We start from the raw sequence: 20,582 nt of genomic DNA on the forward strand, positions 1-20,582 counted from the left end.
CTCTCATTATCAGTATACATTGCCTCTTCTTGTGTGTATTTTTTTATCATTTTGTTTTTGCTTTTATGCTTTTTTTGTCTAAGAAATATGATTTCTTAAGGGTTTTTTTTTTTTTTTAAGTTATCAAAATGGCCTTATACACCTGGAAAACAGTAGCTTAAGAGAGGCAAAATGGTCTTCTTGTCCCTCTACATAATATTTTCATTAGACTGTAGTTTGATAAGTCCATGAATCTTGTAGATTGTCATAATTAGAATGTTTATTGTTTTACATTTTAGTGATTTGGATCCTATTCAAGCTCCCCATTGGTCTGTTAGAGTCCGAAAAGCTGATAATCCTCAATGTTTGCTAGGTAAGATATATTCCTTTCCGGAAATTTCACTAATCTGCTCATCTTCCAAATAAGGAAGACTGAATATGCTCTTTATGCTGCGTTTCAGATATCCATAATTATTTTTTCTGTTTGTGTGCTCCTCAGTGAACATTGTTTTTGTTTTTTAAATCATCGCCAGCAGTAGTGAATTATTCTTCCAGTTACTCTTGAACAGCACTAGCAGGATTTCCATTTCAAATTCAAAACTGTCTTTCAGTTTTAACCAGTCTACACCTTCGAATTCTCTAGTATTTTCTCACTGTCTGAGTTTTAGCCGTCTGACGCTTTTATGTTATTCCCTTTCATTCTTCCTGTGGCATAGTCTGCGTTGTACACTCCAGCTAGTGGAACCCTCTTTGCCCTTCGTTGTTCTCCTGGACCTGTGATACATGATGGGAAGAGCACTGATTTCAACAGTCTGGATTAGAGCCCCTCTGTAGAGTTGTATCATCTCTGCAAGCCTATTTACTGATATGGGAAAAGAAGTATAAATAATCTTGTACATCTCACAGGATTATTTGAAGAATGAAGTGAAATAACATAAATGGAAGGACTTTAACAAACATAAGTTGCTATTCAGATAGTAGTACTGAACCCCATGTCTGGAATTGCCCCTTCCTTTCCATTTTTATTGCTGTGTTTCTTTCATGATATCTTCTGAACCCATCTCAGTGTGCCTTTGTGTCTTTTTCTCCCCTATATTTAGCGCAGATGAAAACATTTTCTCTGTTTCCTGTGTGTATCCATGTCACCTTCTCTCCGTATCACCTCGTATATCACCATTCAACTGATGGCATAACTAAATATTTATTGATGATAGTAATGATGCGTTTCTCTAAAGCATTATTTTTTGGGGCTCTTTACCATTCATCATATGCTATTTATCAGATGCTATTAGCACTTGCCATTTTTGCCAAGTATATTGTAATAGTGAACACAAAAATGTATAAGGTAGACTTCCTACCCTTGGTGAGTTTGTCTGGAGTCTAAGGGAGATAGTATAGGGTCGAATCAAGAGCTTTGAAGTTGGACGGACAGTTCAAATCCTAGATCCACCAGTTTGGGCAATTAATGTCTTCAAGCCTCAATGTCTTCACCAATAAAATAGAGATAATAATAGTAGATACTTCATAGTGTTGTTTCGAGAATCAAATGGGATTATGTACCAGTGTGTATGTGTATGTGTATCACACTTAACACAGTGTCCTATCTCATAGTAAATGCTCAGTAAATTATTTCTCTTTGTTTTAGCCATTCAGTCATTAAGTTAACTTATGAAATTTCTTTTCCTAATTCCTTATTGTTCCTCACCACTGACTTCTGTGATAATTGCAAAGGGTTTTAGGAATAAAAGTATTCTCATTTTAAGTTATTGTTTCATACTCTCACCCTACGTCTTTGACTAGAATACAGAACTTTCCTGCTTTTCTAGGAAAATGCCCTAGGTTTATTCTGAACTAGCTGGTGAATTCTAAAACTTAGGTGTACTTAGTAGTTTGTATTGTCTAATAATTTCAGTACCAGTGATTCCTGTTAAGCTGTAATTTTTCATGTAAACATACCTTATTGCAGCTCGTTGGAAGATATTGAATCCCTTTCCCCTTCTTGTAATAATGACACAAAGCATATCATTAACAGGTTGCCAAAGCCGAAATACCCGCAGCCTGCATGATTTCTGAATCCTGTAGAAACATATCTTAGTGTTTCTTTTTTATTTTTATTTTTTAATGGATTTAGAATCCTACTATAGTGATGTCTGGGGAAAGAACAATGCTGTATACATATAGTAAAGTTCTTGTTACTTATAGAATTTCATGACAATAGATACTGTTCTCATTTAGGCATACAGTAAGTGCTTAAAAGGTACAATTGTTTTGTACCTTTCATTCTAGAAGGAATTATAAGGTTTTTTTTTTTTTTGCTGTTTTTAATATCTTAGGACACAGAGAAAAGGGAAGGAAGAGCAAGGCTTCTTTAAAATAGGATTAATTTCTGGCTTCTTGGGTGGAAAAACTGAATGGTTTCCTTTTCTACCATATCTTAGTTAATAGCTTTTGTGAAAAGATGTGTACTTTAATTTATAGGATTGATTTCTTTTGGTTAAGTTTGAAAAATATGTAACTTTTTTCCTACACAGGTGATTTTGTCAGTGAATTTTTTAAAATTTGCCGCCGAAAGGAGTCAACTGATGAGATTCTTGGACGATCCACATTTGAGGAAGAAGGAAGAGGTGACCTACTTCTTTTTTTAAGTTATTTTCAAATGTCTAATCCTTTTTCTTTGGCACATTTTGCAGCAACTTTTCATCTATTTTCTCATTTTGAATTAAGTTGGAGAAGCAAGTTTTGATAGACTAGACAAGTGCCATTTCTCTCCAGGCTGCACCCTGAGCTTGTTAAGACATTAAGTACATTTAGTAAGATCTTTCCACCAAAAGTGCAGAATGTTTGAAAAGCAGAGTTTACAGGTCTATCTTTGAAGTCCCCTGGGGAGAAATAATTTGTGTGAAACTTTTGTCACTCATGCTTGCATATAAAGCTGAACATGTGTATTAAAAGTTTATAATTCTGAGACCTTGTAACACTAGAGGAAAGAGTGACTAAAATATTCTATACAGTCATCAATTTACTCATGACTTTAACTTGCTAATGTAGATGACATAACTTATATTCATTTCTATTCTTTTTATAGAAATTACTGATATAACTCATGCTTTGTCAAAGTTGACAGAGCCAGCACCGGTTCCAATTCATAAATTATCAGTTTCAAATATGGTACATACTGCAAAAAAGAAAATACAAAAACACAGAGGCGGGGAAGAGTCACCACTGAATAATGATGTCCTCAATACTGTTCTCTTGGTAAATAAATGTAGTATCTGTTTTTGGCTATATGTATAATCATTTTCTTTATTACATATTAAATCCCTTCTGTGTAGCAGGCACTGAATTGGGAATACAAAATGATCAAATAAGAGAGTCTCCACACTCAGTTCCCAGTGTAGTGGGAAGAAGGAAAGTAAACCAGTAGTTACAATACTGTGAGAAGTCTGGCAGAGGAGCTCTGAGAACACAGCAGAGGTTGCATCTGTCTCTGTTTGGGCAGTGGGGATCAGGGGAGGCTTCATAAAGAGGTACACTTGAGGTGAATCATGAAGAGAAGGAGGCTTCAGAAGCAGAAGAATAGCAGAGGCCTGAGAGGGCATGCTGAGCAGTTTGGTGTTTTGTAGGGTGCTTCCCAGGGAGTGGCCAGAGACAAGGCCAGAGAGGTAGGCACTGGACTTTATCTTGCAGTTTAATAATTTTTTAAGCAGAAAGCTGAGATGATCATGATTGTATTTTTTGAAAGCTTCCTTTGACAACAGTGTAGAGAAAGCTTTGTAATGTGGACTAGAGGAGGATAGAAGTACAATCCAGGATGGCACCTAGATATAGCGTGGTGGAACAGGCCCAGCCTTGGAGCCACGCACACCAAGGTTTAATCCTGACGTAGTGCATGACTTTGAACAAATCACTTAACTTCATTTTGCTCATCTCTAAAATGAGCAAATCTAATAAAACCTTACGAGATTTTTGTGAGGATTAAAGGAACTTCTGTTATAGCCTGGCATATAGTAAGCCTTCGGTAAATGATAACTGTTTCTTACATAATTGTAGTTAGGGTCATACATGTGGCAATTTGTGCATTAAGACAATCCTGGAGAAAACTTTCAAAAGTAGAGTAGTGAAAAGAATACTGGACTTGGAAACTTGATATTAATCTTATTCCTGCCATTTATATGAACAAGATTCCTAGCCACATTTTCAGTTTCTACATCGGTAAAGGGTGTGTGTGTTTGTATGTACACATTAGCTCACACAGTGGTATTAGAATAAGATGTTTATAAATGACAAGTAGTTTCTCTTAATTTTTAAAAATCTGTCGAGCATGTTTTATGGTATGTGGAAAGTATGCATAATAAAAGGAATTATTAATTAGCAGTACCAGAAAACAATTATGAGAAACAGTGATAAAAGGACTGAAAATAAATTTCTGTAGAGAAGTTTCCTTCTTAAGAATGCATCCATAGAGATTTTATTCAAATTATATAATTCATTTATCGTATATGCTGAATTTTTTCCCCAAGTCTATATCCCTCATAAACTTCTGTCGATAGTACCAATTTAAAACTTTGAGTTACTTAGAATGACTGAATAATTATACAAATAAGGGAGCAGAGTAACAAGAAGTTATTAGCACCTCTGCCCACCCCCCCCAATACTAACATATATAAACAGAAACCATATAGAAAAGATACACTGGTCAGTACAGGTTTAGCCTGCTTCCTGGGGGTATCTGATAAAATACAGTTATGGGTCTTATAATAGTGCCTTTCACATACGAAGAATTACGGATGTTATAACTCCACAGAGCCTCATGAATATATGGGTATTGAAAAAAATTCTTTTGTCTTTTTAATAATATTAATAATACTTTAAAAAAATTTTCCTGGCCTTGGGTGAACATGAAGAGAGGTTTCATTTTACATTCTGTTCAGCCACAGTATCAGGTGATTACTTTTCTTTCAAGAAAAATCTGGTTTTTTAAATTGATTAGTCAGTGAATCTTTGTGTATTTTTTGAAGGAAAATAGAAAACATTTGAGGTTGTATAAAACTGACTGGCCAATACAATAGGAACATTTCCATAGTTTTAACAGTGAAACCAGTAAAAAGTCAGATAATGTCTATATGAGTTATAAATGTCAACAAAATAGGAAATTTGGTCTAAAACATGAATTTTTTTCCTTAAGTTCTTATTTCCTGATGCTGCGTCTGAGAAACCACTAGATGCAGCTGCTTCAACAGACAACAATAATCCTCCATCAGAGAGTGAAGAATATGTAAGTTGATTTGAGTTTCAATACTAAAATGCATAAAATGTATTGAATTTCTAGGAGTTTACAGTATTGCTAATTTGGTAGCATGAGTATTTTAAATATCACCTTAAGAAAACTGAGTGGAGATCATGGCTCTACTCAGGTAATGTCCTGTTACATAACATTGGCATAGATATTTTGGTTAGCAAGAATTTTTCTGGAAACAGTGAAAAAATATCAATATACTGTGAATTGTAGGATTTCCCTCATTTTAGAGTTTTGTAAAATTATTAAATTGATATTTTGCAACAGTGATTCTTCTCTATATGTCAGAACTAGAAAGTGAGTGGAAAACTCTGTAATGAAGTAAAATGTGAAGTTGTCATGTTCTCTTATCCAGATCTTACATAAATGGAGAAATGAGAGAGTTTAATTAACCTGTAGAGATACACCAAGCTATTTACAGTAGATATTGTTAGGAGGTAGATTTCACTGAGTGAGGGGAAAAGCAGAGGTTTTTATATTTTTAGTTTATAAACATCTGGTTTTGTTACGGTTTGGAGGAGTGCAAGCGTGCACTCCTTTTGTAATTAAAAGAGATTTTTAAAACAACATATGAAATCTGGAATACATCTTAAAGATTCCACAGAAGAAAATTGAAAGCTGTAACTTTAGCCTCACTGAACTATACTTTTTTGACGCTAGTAGGAATCTTGAAAACATGGAACTGCCTAAGGACAATTTAGACAGTAGTGTAGGAGACATTTCATAAAATCCAGTTTGGGTAGTATAGGTTAATTTTAGTAGTCAGGTCTCTCCCTGTACTCTTTTTGGTCAAACATGTAAATAGGCTGTTAACAAGTTTGCTTTGTTTGTTTTCCTTCCATTTAGAATCTCTACAATCAGTTCAAATCTGCACCATCTGACAGTTTAACATACAAATTGGCTTTGTGTCTTTGTATGATCAATTTCTACCATGGAGGGTTAAAAGGAGTGGCACACCTCTGGCAGGAATTTGTTCTTGAAATGCGTTTCAGATGGGAAAACAATTTTCTGATTCCAGGGTAATAATTTCAATTTCTAGTTCTTTAAATAGGATTTTTGTTAGCAGATATTTGTCCTTTGGCCCATTAATTCTCCCTTTCTAAAAAATATGTCCTAAAAAAGTTGTAAGAAACTTGGAGATGATTTGTTTACAGAGGTGTTCACTGTAGCAAATTTACAGTAGGAAAAAAAAGATGGAAACAACTTAAGTATCAAACAGTAAAAAAAAAAATGGTTAAATAAATTATATTTCTACAATGAAATATTATAGGGCTATTAGAAACTTTTTTCCAAGAATCTTTAATAGCACAGAAAATGTGCATAATGTTTCTAGTAAAGTAGAATATAGTATTGTATAAACCGAGTACTTTAAGTTATGCTAATATATGTATAGATGAAAGATCAGAAGGAAATGCAGCCAGTTGTTAACAGTGGTTTTTCTAGGTGAGAGCTATCACTAGTTTGCCATTATGTCTTGAAGTACCTGTTATGCTTGCTGTTGGTGGTTTGTGGACCAGGAGGACAAAACAAAAGTGAATATATGACTCTGTCTTTTTAGTCTTATAGTCACTTCCTTTCTGGAACTTAGTTACCTTATAGAAGTCTAGTTTTGATTTCTCATCAGTATGGCTGAAACTTACGGCGGTATGAAAAATATGCATATCTGAAGCAATTTTACCAAAACTAAGATTTCTTTTCCTACTACTTTATTTGATAGATTAGCAAGTGGACCCCCAGATCTAAGATGTTGTTTATTACATCAGAAACTACAGGTAAAGATTTCCTAATGCCAGTGTAAATGGGATCTTTATTTGTTTAATCAGAGATTTTTAAATACTGAATATAGTAATAGGTCATACTGTGTTCTCATTGTGCTGATAGTCACTATCATTCACAAGATCCTGAGAAGGGGTGGAGAATAAGCATTAAATTTTCAAGGAATAGATAATTTTTTTTTTTAATGGTGACTGACTGAAATATGAATGTTATTTCTATTTTCTTAAGATGTTAAATTGCTGTATTGAAAGAAAGAAGGCACGTGATGACGGGAAGAAGACCAGTACCTCAGATAACATGACTAATACATATCCAGGGAATGCTGGAAAAGCTAGAGACCAGTTGGGGTCAGATAATCCGAAAGATACAGATAAGGAAAAGGGAGAGGTGGGAAAATCTTGGGATTCCTGGAGTGACAGCGAAGAAGAATTTTTTGAATGCCTAAGTGATACCGAAGAACTTAAGGGAAATGGACAAGAGAGTGGCAAGAAAGGAGGACCTAAGGAGATGGTAAATTTAAAGCCAGAAGGACGTCTCCTTCAGCATGGGAAGCTCACACTGCTGCATAATGGAGAGCCTCTCTACATTCCAGTAACCCAGGTAGGGCATGATGTGACTTTTTTAATTTAAGTTTTTATTTTGTTTATATAACTTCATTCTAGTAGGAGATGATGGCTTTGAGTCGGGGGCAATTCCTTAGAAAGTCTGTGTCCAAAGATTAAAGATTTGAAATCTAAATAAACATTGGGGCTTTTAGATACACATACTATTTCTGAAGTTGCAAAATGTTTCGAAGTTTAAGTCAATAGTAGTAGTGCATCATGAAAAAGGTGATCTGTTACTTTGTAAACTGAGTGGTGAGTACTGAGGTGTTAAAAAACAAAATCCAAAAATGTATGTGGAGGGGAGTGAACAAAAGTAATAACCCTTCAATTATGTGATTAAGTTTTTAATCTGTTCAGAACCACAATTTATGTGTTCAAAAACTTAATTTTACACCATTAAGAAGTAGAATAGCAACAACTCAACACCAGAGGCTGGTGGTTTGTTTTTGCGTAAGTAATATCTGAATACATTTTTCTTGTGAAAAATTCAATCTAGTAAAAGTTAAAGCTACCACCCACTAATCCAACTGTCATCTGTAGCAGTAATTACTTTTATCAATTTGGGGTAAATTTTTTGTACCTGTTTCTGTACATCAATGTGGATGTTTGTGTGTGTGTGTGTGTGTGTGTGTGTGTGTGTGTGTGTTCACATGTACATATTGATACTTAGGTTTATGGATATTTTAAAAATGTGTGTATTTTTAAAAAATGCACTTACTCTTTGTCTTCAAGATCTTTTTGTGTCATTACTTGTAGATATACTTCATTTCTCTCTTAATTGCTGCATAATATTCTGTGGTATGGAAGAGCCATAGTTATTTAATCATCCTCCTCATCATGCACAGTGTATGTTATTTGCAAGTTTTAGCTGTTACAAACAGTGCTGCAATAGTATTTTGTGTGTTGTGTAATTCACATTTTAGTGTTTTTCTAACAAAGATAATGAGAAATGGAATTGCTAGGTAAACCAATATACAGGTTGCCAAATTGCCCTTCAAAAAAGGCTTCACCTATTTTACACTCCCATCCTTGGTGAGTATAAGAGTAAAGGAATACCCATTCCCTCCGAACTTTACTTCCTCCCTTCTTTCCTTCCACAAATATTGAGTGTCTAATATATACTGAGCACAGTTCTACGCCTTGGAAGTTTAGTAGCAAAGTAGATAGAAAGGCTCCTGCACAGGTGGTACTCATATTCTACTTAATCTCTCATCAGCAATTGATATTGCCAATCATATAATTTTTTTGCCAATATTTGGGACAAAAATACTATCAGTATTTTACAGTGTATCCTTGATTTTTTATTAACCTAAGCATCTTTTAATATGTTTATTGTCCATGTTTTCCTGTGAATTGCCTACTTTTTTTTTTTTCTTGGTTGCTGTCCTTTTCTTACTGATTTATATGAGTCCTTCATATTTTAGAGATGAATCCTATGTTATATTTATTGTACGTTTTCCTAATCATTTAAAAATTTATTCTTATTTATTTATTGAGATATAAATTAATACAGTAATGTGCACAAATCTTAAGTATACAGGTTGGTGAATTTTCATATGTGTACACCCAGGTAACCACAACTGAGATCAAGATATAGAAATTTCCCATAATCCTGGAACAGTGCTGATCAATAGAACTTTCTCTGAAAATGAAAATGTTCTATATTCTGTATATCCATAAGATTATCCTTGGCTAATTTTTGGAAATAAATTGACAGGCCTTTCTTCCTAGTCTGTCTTAGTCTGGAAGCTCTGCTAAAACTTGTCCACACCATAGGTGACCCTACTGGTATTTGAAATACCAATAGCATAGCTTCCAGCATCGTAGCAACATGCAGGCCACCATAATATGACAAACAGACAGGTGGTAGACCCTCTGTTAAGCACATACCAAAACTTCGGGCTCCCAGAAGGAAAGCAGGTGTTCATTATAAACCATATTGTTTGCATGCAGTTTAGGTACCCAAAAACCAAACGAAACTCATTGCCGTTGAGTCAATTCTGACTCATAGTTTAGGTACAGTGTGCCATTTTTATCAAGTTTCTAGATGCCAGCCATGGGTCAGCCTTGCAAGTAGGCTTTTCTTAAGGATAGAAGTCTCAGGCCTGCTATGTAAACTCTTTTCTGCACACTTGATATTGTCAGTCATTTTAATTTTTGCCCTTCTGGTGGGTATATAGTAGTATCTTGTGTTTTTAAGTTACATTTCCCTGACGAATAATGATATTGAGCCCATATTGCCCATTTAGATATCTTCTTTGTTGAAGTGCCTGTTGAAGGCCTTTGTCTATTTTTTTAAATATTAGTTGTCTTTTTTCTCACTGCTTTGTAGGAATTCTTAATTTATTGTGAATATCAGTCCTTTTCAAATATATGTATTGCAAATATATTCTCCTAGTCTGTGGCTTGCCTGTTCACTCTCTTGATGATGTGTTTTGATAAACTCAAAACCCACACCAAACCCACTGCCGTCGAGTCGATTCCAGCTTATAATTACCCTATAGGACAGAGTAGAACTGCCCCATAGAGTTTCCAAGGAGCGCCCAGTGGATTCGAACTGCCAACCTTTTGGTTAGCAGCCATAGCTCTTAACCACTATGCCACCAGGGTTTCCTTTGCTAAACAAGAGTTCTTAATTTAAGTAAAGACCAATTTACCAGTGTTTTCTTATGTGGATAGTCCTTTTTGTGTCCTGTTTAGGAAGTCTTTTCCTACCCTAAGGTCCTGTAGGTAATCTCTTTTTTAAAAAAAAAATAGTATTTTATTGTGGTTTTGGTGAAGGTTTACACAGCAGTTTAGGTTCCCATTCAACAATTTCTACACAAGTTGTTTAGTGACATTGGTTACATTCTTCATAATACATTCTCATTATTTCTGTTCTGGTTGTTCCATTTTCATTAATCTAGTTTCCCTGGCCCCTTACATTCTCATCTTTGTTTTAAAGTAATTGGTGACCACTTAGTCTCATATAAAACCAAAGTAAACCAAACCCATTGCCGTCGAGTTGATTCTGACTCATAGCGACCCTATAGGGCAGAGTAGAACTGCCCCATAGGGTTTCCAAGGAGCTGCTGGTGGGTTTGAACTGCCAGCCTTTTGGTTAGCAGCCAAACGCTTAACCACTGCGCCACCAGGACTCCTGGTCTCATATAGGTGATTTTTTTTTTTTTTTTTTTTTAAGGAACACAATACTTAGAGGTAATAGTCATTATTTTTTTGAGCCAATTTGTTACAGCTGCCAGGTGACCTCAAGGATTAGTTTTGGTTAAAGATTTGAAGACTATCTCAAAGGTTGGTGAGTAGCCTCTGGGGTCTTAAAAGCTTGTGAGTGGTCATCTCAGATACATCTATTGGTCCCATCCCATCTGGAGCAAAGGAAAATGAAGAAAATCAAAGACACAAGGAAAATATTAGCCCAGAGGACTAAAGGACCAGATAAACCCGAGCCTCCACCAGCCTGAACACAGAAGAACTAGACAGTGCCTGGCTACCACCAGTGACCACTCTGATGGGGATCACAACAAAGAGTCTTGGCAGAGCGGGAGAGAAATGTAGAACAAAATTCAGATTCACGAAGAAAGACCAGACTGGTCTAACAGAGACTGGAGGAACACCCGAGACTATGGTCCCCAGACACTCCACTAACTCAGAACTGAAACCACTCCCTAAGCCTACTTCTCAGACAAAGTTTAGACAGGCCTATAAAACAAACAGTAACAAACGTGAGGAACATTCTTCTTAGCTCAGTCAAATATATGAGACCAAATGGGCAACTCCTGCCCCAAAGCAAGATGAGAAGGCAGGAAGGGACAGGAAAACTAGATGAATGGACACGGGGAACCCAGGGTGGGAAGGAGGAGAGTGCTGTCACATTGTGGGAATTGCAACCAATGTCACAAAACAATATGTGTGTAAATTTTTGAATGAGAAGCTAACTTTAGCTGTAAACTTTCACCTAAAGCACAATAAAATTTTTTTAAAAAGGATCTCATGGTTGTAGTCACAGGGAGTCCTCTACTCTCAACCAGCCCAGTAACTCTGTTTTTTTTTTTTTTTTTTTTTTTTGTATGTTTTTTTAAAGGAATTTGAGTTTCTGTTCCATATTTTCATCCCAGTTTATCAGGGTCCATCTGTTGTGGCCCTGATTAGAATAGTAGGTAGTAGTAGTCAGGCACCATCTTGTTCTTCTGCTCTCAGGGTAGATGAGGCCTGGTTCATATATGTTTGTGCTGTAGACTAAGTTTCTTCTTTGAGTCTTTGGTTTCCTTCTTTTTCTTTTGCTCCAGATGAATAGAAACCAATAGTTCTATCTTAGATGGCCACTCGCAAGTTTCTAAGACCCCAGACACTACTCACCAGCTGTAGGTAATCTCTTATGTTTTCTTCTAGAAGCTTTATTGTTTTACCTATTGCAGTTATGTTTGTGATTGACCTCAAATTAATTATATAAGGATATCCAATTGTTCCAACACCACTGTTAAAAAGATATGTCTTTTCTCACAGAGAGACAGTGATGTGTTTGTTGTAAATCGAGTGACTATATGTCTACAGGTCTATTTCTGGACTATTTTTTCTACTTCTTTAGTCTCTGTCTACTTTTTTGCCAATATTGTGCTGGCTTTATTGTAGCTTTATAATATGTCTTTATATTTGGTAGTGTAAATCTTTCAACTTTGTAGTTATTTTTCAAGATTGTTTTGGATATTCTAGGTCACTTCATATATAGTTGAGAGTCAGCTTGTCAGTTTCCACACAAAATCATACAAAAAGTCCTACTGGGATTGTGTGTGTGTGTGTGTGTGTGTGTGTGTGTGTGTGTGTGTGTGATTTTATTTATTTATTTTTTATTGTACTTCAGGTGAAGGTTTACAGAACAAATAGTTTCTCATTAGACAGTAGTACACATAGTGTTTTATGACATTGGTTAACAACCCCACGACATGCCAACCCTCTCCCTTCTCGACCTTTTTTTTTTTTGGTGTATTTACTTATTTTTTTAATTGAACTTTAGAGGAAGGTTTACAGAACAAAACTAGTTTCTCATTAAATAGTTAGTACACATATTGTTTTATGACATTGGTTAACAACCCCAGAACATGTCAACACTCTCCCTTCTCGACCTTGGGTTCCCTATTATCAGCTTTCCTGTCCCCTCCTGCCTTCTAGTCCTTGCCCCTGGGCTGGTGTGCCCCTTTAGTCTTATTTTGTTTTACGGGCTTGTCTAATCTTTGGCTGAAGGGTGAACCTCAGGAGTGACTTCATTACTGAGCTAAAATGGTTTCCAGGGGCCATACTTACTGGGATTTTTTGTCTGAGTTCTTTCAGCATGATTGTTTTGAGATTCATGCATATTGCTGTGTCTATCAATATCTCATTCATTTTTATTGCTTAGTAGTTTTCCATTGTATGGCTATACCACAGTTTATCCATTCACCTGTTGATGGACAGTCCAGAAGTGGATATGAGGAAGCATTTGCAGTTGTAGGATTTATTCACAGTTTTGATTGTGGTGATGGTTTCATGCCAAAACTTTCAAATTGTATCCTTTAAATTATTGTTTGTCAATTGTACATCAGAAAAGTTGTTAAAAAAGTTAAGTTGCCTTCTGATCAGTGCTTGACAAGGAGAAGAAATTAAAATGTTTCTGTTTCTGTGTTGTTCTAACTTAATTCCAGCTTTAAAACTTACTTGTTTAATAACCATATTAAGAACTAAAAAAAAACAATAATAGTTTATGTTACTCTGGGTTGTTAAGGATTAAATCACATATTAGAAGGCACTTGGCATGTAAGTGCTCAACAAAGGTTGATTTTTTTTTTGTATCCTCTCTCTTCCCACATTTTAATTAATAGTATTTCTTGTTTTTAGTTAGCTCCTTGCATATTTGTTGTTGTGGTTTAACTGGGCTAATAAAGAGTCTGAGAAAGTTTTTCTGAAAACTTAAACTTTTTTTCTTGAGATAAAAATAATACTTTTTAATCAAATGCTTTATTTTTCTTCAAAAGGATATGTTCCCTCATTTATTTCAGATGCTTAAATTTCCACATTCAAATTTATACCCCAAATCTGGAATAATTTAAATTTATTTTCTTTTCAACTTTCATTGTATATGTTTAGAAATTAATTTTTATACCTTAACCATTAGGTAGTTCTGGGCAAATTTTTTATCCATTTTGCTACCTTACTTTAAAATTAAGCTTATTTGAATTAAACCATTATATATGTGCTTATCCAAAATGGTTAGAATTCAAAAGGATGCCAGTTGAAACCAATATAATTTCAAACTTTGACATTAGTGTAAAATATGCCATTAATTAGTTGCCTACTTATCAAAAAAGTAATAAGACTATATAGGTTCTTGCTTCCTAAGAATTCAAACATATTCCTGTATTCCTTTCATGTAGACTTAGGTTACCTTACCTAAATTTTATGGCTAGATAAAGCTTAAAGACTTAGCCCACCATTCTAGAGCCAGGGCTAGAAGACAAATCTGTGGAGAATCTGTTACAGAAATCCTTAGCCAGTGGATTAGGACTATACTAGTAGTTCTCAAGTCAGCATTAGACAGATGTTCTGGATTCTCTATTCAGTTTGCCATCGGATGGTTTTTTCACTTCATGATGATGGAGAAGGCACTTTATCTTTCTGTACCTCAGTTTCATCACTTGCAAAATGCCCAGACCACCTCTCAGTGGTCATATGAGACAATGTATATGAGAAACCTTTGGGCATGTTCAGAAGTGGTATATATGTATAGTCTTCATGCTGCTTGCTGCTTGTTCTCCTCCTTGCTGTCATGACTTAACTTATAGCTGGCCAAGAGTCTTAAGTGGGAGGAGTATTCAGTATACTGTCATCATCTCCTTTCTTCCCTTCCATCCTGTGACTTCAGGTCTATAAGACAATGAATAGTAGCTCTTCCTTAATAGAAAGAATGGTGGCCTTTGCTCTTGAGTGTACTGCTTCATCAGAGATTGATATAATTTGTGAACTTGACTGAGATTTAGATGAGACCATGTTCACTTAGTCTTAGAGAAACCAGAATATGAATGAATGATCAACCTAAGTAATTTGTCTTTAATTGATAAAAGTTTATTGAGGATGTGCCAGGATTTATTTTTTACAACCCTATGCTGTCGATAGTCTATATTATTATGCGCAGTTTACATTTGAGGAATGAGTCACAGAGAGGTTGAGGGATTGATTGCCCAAGTCACAGAGCTGGGATTCAAACACAGGCATGATTGTCTTTGGAGCCCAAGCTCTTAACCAGTATGTTATACTGCCTTACTGATTATTATTCAATTCTGAGTGTCAGCAAAGGCCCAGTCTAAATTTTTTGGTGTGAGTCTTTTGCTTGGTGTTTGTTGAGTAATTAAAAGTGATACATGTTCATTGTAGAGAAAAAGAAAACAAAAACTCCTAATTTCATAACCCAGAGATAGTCACAGTTAGAGCAGTTCTGTCACATTTTTTTCTACATAAAACCATTTCACTGTTGTTGAAATTTGGATTCTTTCTAGTTGACATGCTGTTGTAACTAATGCTGCAGTGATATTTTTAGAAGTGGAATTATAAGGTCAGAGGGCATCATCATTAATGCTTGACATATATTGATTGCCGGATTGTTGTCCAGTAAGGCTTAATGCACTTACTTTATGTTCATTCCCTCCTGCAGTTTTTGAAAGTGCCTCATTTTAGTTTTGTTTGTCTCAAATATGAGGATGATACAAGAGAAAAGTTCTTCCCTTTTGTTTGTTGCTGTATGTTTTGAATGCCATAGCTTTACTATGCTTCTACTTATTTCTGGCAGGCTATTTGTGAAAAATTGGTTAACTTTATGGCAGTGCTTCTCAGCTTGGGAGTGAGTTTGCCCTACAGGGGATATTTGACAATGCCTGGAAACATTTTTGGTTGTCACAAGGTGGGAGTGGTACTATAGGCATCTAGCAGGTAGAGACCAGGGTAACTGCTAAACATCCTGCATGGCACAGGACATCCCCCACAGTAAAGAATCATCCAGCCTATGTTAGTAGTACTAAGGTTAAGAAACCTTGCTTTAACCCCCAAAACTATTACCCTGAGATAGATAATCTTCAAACTTTAAACCAAAAATATCCCCTAAAGTCTTAAAACCAAACAGTAGGAGCATTGTCCTCTTTTAAGAACTGTCTGTATGGGATCAAATTGACAGCAGTAACTCTGAAAGATTAGGAACCTTGGGGGACAGTGAGTTTATGTTAATGAGGGAGGAACATTTCAGCAAAGGAGGATGAGAATGGATGCACAACTTGAAGGATGTAATCCATGTCATTGAATTGTACATGTAGAAATTGTTGAGTTGGTGTATGTTCTGCTGTGTATAGTCACAGCAACAACAAGAAAAAAAAGAAACTCTGCTTTAGAGTAAGCCCCTGAAATCTAGAAGGAATCTGTTCACAAGGTGCTCTAGACACTTACCTACTTCTCCCGCTAGTTCTTAACCTTATTCTTATCGGAGGATAGAAATGCTCTTGTTTTTCTGGCTTTGACAACAAGAGGGTAAGCTTTGTTTGGCTGGTCTCTGGGGTTTTTAGTTTTTCATATTTCATATCTAAAATCTAATGAAATCAGTTCTCAGAGAACTTTCCTAAGCCCCTGTCATGGATTGAATTATGTCCCCCCAAAACTGTGTATATCAGTTTGGCTGCACCGTGATTTCCTGGTATTGTGTGATTTTCCTACATGTTGTCATTCCTGCCTCTTACGATGTTAACGAGGGTGGATGGGCGGCAGTTGTGTTAGTAAGGCAGGACTCAGTCTACAAGATTGGATTGTGTCCTGAGGCAATCTCTTGAGATATAAAAGAGAGAAGTGAGCAGAGAGACAGGGGGACCTCATATCATCAAGAAAGCAGTGCCAGTAGCAGAGCATGTCCTTTGGACCCGGGGTCCCTGTGTGGAGGAGAACCTCCTAGTCTGGGGGAATATTGATGAGAAGGCCAACAGAGAAAGCCTCCCCTGGAGCTGACACCCTGAATTTGAACTTTTAGCCTACTTTACTGTGAGGAAATAAACTTCTCTTTTGTTAAAGCCATCCAGTTGCAGTATTTGTGGTATAGCAGCACTAGATGACTAAGACAGCCCCTTTGAGCAGCTCTGAAATCACCTCTTAATGATTCTGCAGGTGTGTATTCCTTTAGGTTTGTCTTACCTGCTTTCTTATTTGGAGTTCCCGCTAAAATATGTAACATCTCTGAGCCTAAAAACAGAAAACCAATAACTTCTTAGGGAAGTAAATCATTAGAACATCTTAGGAACCTAAACTCATATCCTCTGACGTAAAACTCATTGATTTGGAGGGTTTTAGTTGGGGTTCAATTCACTTGTATTTATTTGTGTGTATATATATATTTTTAATTTTCTTGTTATAAAAATCTAGCTGCAACTAGATAACATACATAATAATATCATTAAGACTTCATTTCTTTATTATTAGCAGGCAAGAAAATGTTGTTCAGTTGACCCAAATCCCTGTCTTTTAGCTGTCAGTCCTCATAGAGGAAAACAGTAATCATATCTGAGTGGATGAAAGTCATATTTATTCTTTCTTCTTAATTTGTTACTTTTTAATGTAGGTTCTGAAAAACATCCATTTCTCAGAATTCTTTTAAAAACACATCTTGTGACTTCTGGAGCTCAAGTAATTGTTGTCTCCATCTATTTTTATAGTTCTGCTTTGTCTGAAAAAAGGCTGTTCGTGAGCTTTGTCCTTCTGTTCTTCACAGGAACCAGCACCTATGACAGAAGACCTGCTAGAAGAGCAGTCTGAGGTTTTAGCTAAATTAGGCACGTCGGCAGAAGGGGCTCACCTCCGCGCTCGCATGCAGAGTGCCTGTTTGCTCTCAGATATGGAGTCTTTCAAGGTGGGTCACACTTTCAGAGCTCCGTGCTCTATTTTGAGCTGTTCTGGGATGGAACTGTGAAAGTCACTCTACAAAGTGATATGAAGGCCTGAATGTCTTTTTTTGTCAAGTGTTTTGATTTCATTAGTAGTTACAATACCCTGCTGTCACCCCCCAAAGGGCATAGTCAAACTTGTTTCTTAAGTTTAAAAAAAGAAAAAAATCAATCTTTGAATAGTAGTTGAAAGTTGAAAATTGAATCATTTCTATATGTGTGTTGAGGTGTTGTCTTTGTGTATTCAGCCAATTTAATGCAAGACTTTTAGGAAACTCCTAGGATTTAATGTAGGTGGCTTTGTACGACAAACCTTTGAGTGCCTACTGTATGCCTTGCACTGTGATTAGATGAGTAAGAAGTACAGTGTTTATCCTCGATTACAGTCTGAGAGGTTGTGGGGAGGAGATCATGAAAGGTTTCTCAGCAGAGTCATCATTTAGAATGAGTAGGCATGTGCTACCTGAAGAATATTCTAGGCTTAAATATAGGCCTGTATCTAAAAATACCGAGGATTCAAGGAATGGTGATGTTTGGCTTCGTTCCAGAAATGAAGGAAGAAGAAGGGACTTTTATGTTTGAATTATTTATTCTTGAAAGCAGAGTCAAACCTTGTTTATATTTTTAAAAAAGTGGGTAGCCCAGTGGACCACAGGACTTCCCTTTGCTTCCTGGCCCAGACTATCCCTCTCATCCTGCTGCTGCTGTGACGCCCTTCATCTCCCTGGTCCATAGCCCTCCTCGGGCCTGCTTCTGTGGTCTTTGGCCAGCCTGAGTTTGATTTTCCTCTGAAATACTTGTTTGTTTGTTGTTGTTGTTTTTTAAACATAAGCATCGCTTTTATCCTTCCCTTCTAGTAGATTTAAGTGACAGTAAAAGGGAGGCTTTTTATTCCCTGCCTATTTCCTTCATCTTTATTAAAAGGAAAAATGTTTAGAAAACCTCTTAAGGGCTGCATGTTTTCTGTAGAGACTCAAAAGATACAGAAAATCTGAATTCTCTTCTGTAGTGAGGCAAGAAAGAGATGTGTTATTTTAAAAAACCTAGTGGCACTGAATAAAGAGAAGCCTCTTGGCTCTTAGGGCATGTTTTCTCTACTAAAAAGATAGAGAAGGGAATTGGCTTAGAATGTGTGTGCACAACAGGAAGTACTAGGCCTCCACAGCAGCTGTTCTTCACCTGACCTCTGGCTGCTTTCCTAGTCATCAGTTCTCTCCTGCCATACCTCCACTGAAAAACTTGAAGATTGGAGGCTGGAATAATCTGAAGGCATGTTCTGATGCCTGTGTGTGGGTGACTGAAGGACCAGGACTGCCAGCTGAGCACCTACACGTGTCCTCTTTGCATGGCTTGGCATCTTCACAACATGGCAGCCCCAGGGTCACTGAAGTTCTTAAGTAGAGTCTAGCGAACAAGGCTGCATTGCCTTCTATGACCTATCCTCAGAAGTCACATTTCATCCTATCTACTGTAGTCTATTGGTCATAGCAATCATGAGCCCGCCCAGAATCTTGTCTCACTACAGAAGAGAATTCACGGATTTTCTTTGTCTTTTGAGTCTTCAGGAAAAACATGCAGCCGTTAGGAGGTTTTCTAAACATTTTTCCTTTACTAAAGATGAAATAAGCAGGGAATAAAAAGCCTCCCTTTTATTGTCACTTAAATCTTGCCAGAGCAACAAGGTCATGGTGTAGAAGAACATATAGGATGAGCAACATTGTTGTGACCATCTTTGGAAAATACAGTTTGCCCCAAAGAGTATACTTACCTTGAACAAACCAAACGAGGCTGATGTGTATAACCCTATTTTTTAAATTTGCCATGAGAAATATAACTGCCAAGGAGAATATCTGTGCCTATGGTCAGTGTATTCTTTCCCTTGAGGGAAGTTTCCAGAAGCTGCCAGTGTTTTAGAGTGTGGGCACTCAAGGAATTGAGTGACAGTGGCCAACAAGAAAATAGATTGTATTTCAAATAGCCAACTTACCCACCTGCCCCTTATGGGCATCACATTATGTATTTAAGGAAATAATGTGGTCACTCTAAAATAGATATGATTGCTGTTTCCTTTTTGTATAGGAATGACTTGGTATTAGGGGTTTTAGGAGAGTTCCTCATCCCCTCACGAGGATTTCTAAGCTGGTTGGGATAGTTAAGCTGGTAGCCAGTGAGCCCAATGAGAAGAAATGGGCTATTTTGCCCAGTTTTGTTATTGCTTCTATCACTTACTGTTACAGGCAATTAAATATAATACTCATAAGCAAGAAGAATATGCTGTGATTGTGTGATAGAGAATGTAACCAAAAGTGTATGTATTTAATGTAGGTACGCATATCATTCTTTGTACTGAAGGGGACCGTTGTGTATGTGTGCCCTTTAATTAATTAATATTAGTCCTTTAATTAATATATTATTGGTAGTTGTCATCAAATCAAGTCAATTAATATATCACTGGACAGTTTTACAAAAAAGACCTCCATACCTTACCGCTAACTCTGTGAAGCTGCTGCTTTTTTCCAGGCTTGAGATTATAAAGTTTTTGGAACAGATCATTGTTAATTATATAAAATTAACCACTGAATAAAACTTTTATCTAATTGGTAATTGGTTTTCAGAATTCTGGAAAACAATCATTTGAACTCTAATTCCTTAACAGCACAAAAAACAGTTTATATGGTGGTAATTTATTATATAAAGCACAAGAATTGGATGGCTAACCTTGAAACAAAATGGGACTAATGAGGCACAGCAGTCCAGGGACAAAGGACTAAAAGGCAGAAGGGGACAGGAAGGCTGGTGATAGCGAACCCAAGGATGAGTAAGGACAGTGCTGACATGTAGTGGGGTTGTTAACCATTGTCATAGGGCAACGTGTACTAACTGTTTAATGACAAACTATTTTGTTCTGTAAACCTTCATCTAAAGTGAGAATAGCAGTACAACTGGAAGAACATAATCGATGTCACTGAACTGTGCATGTAGAAATTT

The 20,582-nt window shown here is 36.3% G+C and overlaps 1 protein-coding gene across 2 annotated transcripts in view; it reads left to right on the forward strand.

Annotated features, from left to right (window-relative positions):
- Positions 1-20,582, forward strand: part of RAB3GAP1 (RAB3 GTPase activating protein catalytic subunit 1) — a 95,617-nt gene that overhangs the window by 58,496 nt on the left and 16,539 nt on the right. For both annotated transcript variants that reach the window (XM_004375087.2, XM_023730196.1), the window contains 8 exons: positions 279-352; positions 2,511-2,603; positions 3,065-3,234; positions 5,165-5,254; positions 6,122-6,294; positions 6,993-7,047; positions 7,280-7,651; positions 17,423-17,560. In XM_004375087.2, coding sequence (XP_004375144.1) covers positions 279-352; positions 2,511-2,603; positions 3,065-3,234; positions 5,165-5,254; positions 6,122-6,294; positions 6,993-7,047; positions 7,280-7,651; positions 17,423-17,560 — 1,165 coding nt within the window. The remainder of the gene's footprint in view (positions 1-278; positions 353-2,510; positions 2,604-3,064; positions 3,235-5,164; positions 5,255-6,121; positions 6,295-6,992; positions 7,048-7,279; positions 7,652-17,422; positions 17,561-20,582) is intronic.

This window comes from Trichechus manatus, unplaced genomic scaffold, assembly GCF_000243295.1.
Source record: "Trichechus manatus latirostris isolate Lorelei unplaced genomic scaffold, TriManLat1.0 scaffold00033, whole genome shotgun sequence".
In the NCBI taxonomy this organism is placed as follows: Eukaryota; Metazoa; Chordata; class Mammalia; order Sirenia; family Trichechidae; genus Trichechus; species Trichechus manatus.